General features: G+C 33.6%; 1 protein-coding gene across 1 annotated transcript; it reads left to right on the top strand.

Annotated features, from left to right (window-relative positions):
* Positions 1-696: 696 nt before the first annotated feature.
* LOC110625704 (WUSCHEL-related homeobox 3-like) lies at positions 697-1651 on the top strand. The gene is made up of 2 exons (XM_043961506.1): positions 697-1050; positions 1209-1651. Exons 1-2 carry the CDS (start codon positions 739-741, stop codon positions 1452-1454), a joined length of 558 nt encoding a protein of 185 aa, XP_043817441.1. The 5' UTR covers positions 697-738; the 3' UTR covers positions 1455-1651.
* The last annotated feature ends 714 nt before the right edge of the window (positions 1652-2365 follow it).

Here is a 2365-nt window from a genome sequence, read left to right as displayed (position 1 = left end):
CTAGCTCCATCTACTTGCATAATTAATCATTCATGGCCGGAGATGAAACAGTTTTAGCTCTACTCTTTAACACTGATAATTCATGCAATTTCAAAATTAATTTTTTTAAAATTTAAATTCATTGCAAATTTAAACAGTTGTCCACTGCTATAACAGTTAAGTTAGTATTATAGAACAGGACCTTAATAATAAATATATTTAATTAAATTTTAAAATATCTTAACTTCAATACCTCAATTCTCTTAATTTTTTTAATAAAATCTGCATGAAGAATATATGTATATATATGTTTAAATTGTAAATAATGAGGTGATGATGAGATAATGATTCTAAGTACCCTTCAACCACCACCCCACTAGGCCACTACTATCACCATGCTCTTTCAGAACTCAGTTTCACCTCATTCACTAGCCTTTCATTCTATAGATTCTCTCTCTCTCTCTTTCTCTGCATGGACAGAAATCTACACTTGAATGCCTCTCTCAGGGAAACATCAGCATGACAAGCCTGCATGCACTGCACTTGCACTTTTTTCCTTATAATTAATTTTTAACCTTTCTTTTTTCCTCTCTCTATCTCTATCCCTTTTGTCCCTCGTTCTCTTCACTCTCAATATCTCTCTATTAAATTTCCAACTGTATCTTTCTCTCTGCCCCTCTATTATTTATTCTTCCTTTTTCAACTCTTCTATATATAAAACCAAGAGAGTTTGCAAGTGTGTTTGTGTAATAATATACAATGTCTCCTGCTGCTTCCTCAAGGTGGTGTCCAACACCAGAGCAGCTGATGATCTTGGAAGAGTTATATAGGAGTGGGATTAGAACTCCTAATGCTTCTCAAATTCAAAGAATCACTTCCCATCTCTCTTTATATGGCAAGATTGAAGGCAAGAATGTTTTCTACTGGTTTCAAAACCACAAAGCAAGAGATAGACAGAAACTTAGAAGAAAACTCCTTAAGCAGCTGCAACACAACCAGATTTATCTGCAGAATCAATCACCACCTTTTCATCCTCTTCCTTATCATCACTCTCCTGCTCTTCTTCCTCAGGTGAGGTTCTTCATCATTACTCGAATGTTTCTAGCCAGTGATGGACCTAAGGGGCTGGGGCTGGGGCTGGGGCTGTCCCTTCCTGAAATTTTGATGTTTACATGTAAATAGGTTTATGTTGCGTTGTCCTGTATCACTTATATATGTTATTGAAGCAGGGAGGAGTAGAAGGTGCAGCAGCACAAATGGTGATGAATCAGCCATGGAAGGTGGAGATCCCACAAGATGCCATGATGAGAATGTATGGTCAAGATTGGATGATGATGATGATGGAAGTGGGTCCTCCTTCCTCATGTAGCAGCAGCAACACAAGACCACTAGAAACACTTGAACTCTTCCCAATCACAGCAACAAATCTCAAAGAAGAGTGCAATATTAACAACACATCATCATCATCTAACTAAGCCAAAAAAACAAAAGAAAATCTCTATCACCACTGTAGCTAGCTAGGCACATTTATCAAGTTCTGAAAATATGTAAGCTGTTGAATGCATGTGAGATTATGCAGAAAGATCTCAATTGTCTAGTGAGTAAAATGTTACTTCTCCTTTGTCTGCAACTATATCTATACTAGTGCTGTGGTACCCTATTTATTTATTTTGTAATCAAGATCAGAATCTGCATTGGGTTTCAAAAGAATGTGTTGTTTTGTATTTGCTTTTTCAAAATTTTCAACTTGTCTTCATGTAACCTAAAGCTGCTCAGAGTGGGACACTGCTACTGCTATCACTTTGGACTATCAGAATTTTTTTTGGTCTTGGACCTTTCAGACAAGTCAAAGCTTTATTAAAACAGCTTTTTTTTTTTTTTTTAATAAATCAACTATTATTCCATCAGAGTTCAAATATACCAAATTTTTGGCGCAGGCCATTTCTTATTTAAATCAGATTCCCATAAAATTCTAATATAAATATATAAAATTTTATTTATACCCATTAATATAAATCAATTTTAAATAAATATTTTTCATATATATATGTTGTGGGTCCAAATTCTGCTAATTTTTTAAAGTAAAAAAGCAAAATGTAAAACTTCTCAACAAAGAAAAAATAAAATATGGATTTAAAATTTGTTCCACAATGAATTTGATATGAAACGCATCTTTTCCTGAGACCACAATAATAACAATAATAATAATAATGTATTATGAAAATGTTTTAAGTTAAAAAAATTCTTCTGTTCCAAATTAGAGAATTGCAAGGAGAGAAATCAATTCGGTTGAATTATTGGAAAATTTTTAATTGCAAATTTTATGGCAATAGGAAAATGCAGGAGATTGCTCCATTAATTGAGTTTTGGACAAAACTTCCCTAAA

This window comes from Manihot esculenta, chromosome 11 (assembly GCF_001659605.2).
Source record: "Manihot esculenta cultivar AM560-2 chromosome 11, M.esculenta_v8, whole genome shotgun sequence".
Classification (NCBI taxonomy): domain Eukaryota; kingdom Viridiplantae; phylum Streptophyta; class Magnoliopsida; order Malpighiales; family Euphorbiaceae; genus Manihot; species Manihot esculenta.
This window is presented reverse-complemented; position numbering and strand designations above follow the sequence as displayed.

Excerpts from the sequence above, each read along its gene's own strand:
- LOC110625704 (XM_043961506.1), top strand. The coding sequence starts at position 739 with ATGTCTCCTGCTGCTTCCTCAAGGTGGTGTCCAACACCAGAGCAGCTG. Across the intron at positions 1,051-1,208 it reads CTCCTGCTCTTCTTCCTCAG|GGAGGAGTAGAAGGTGCAGC; the intron begins GTGAGGTTCTTC and ends TTATTGAAGCAG.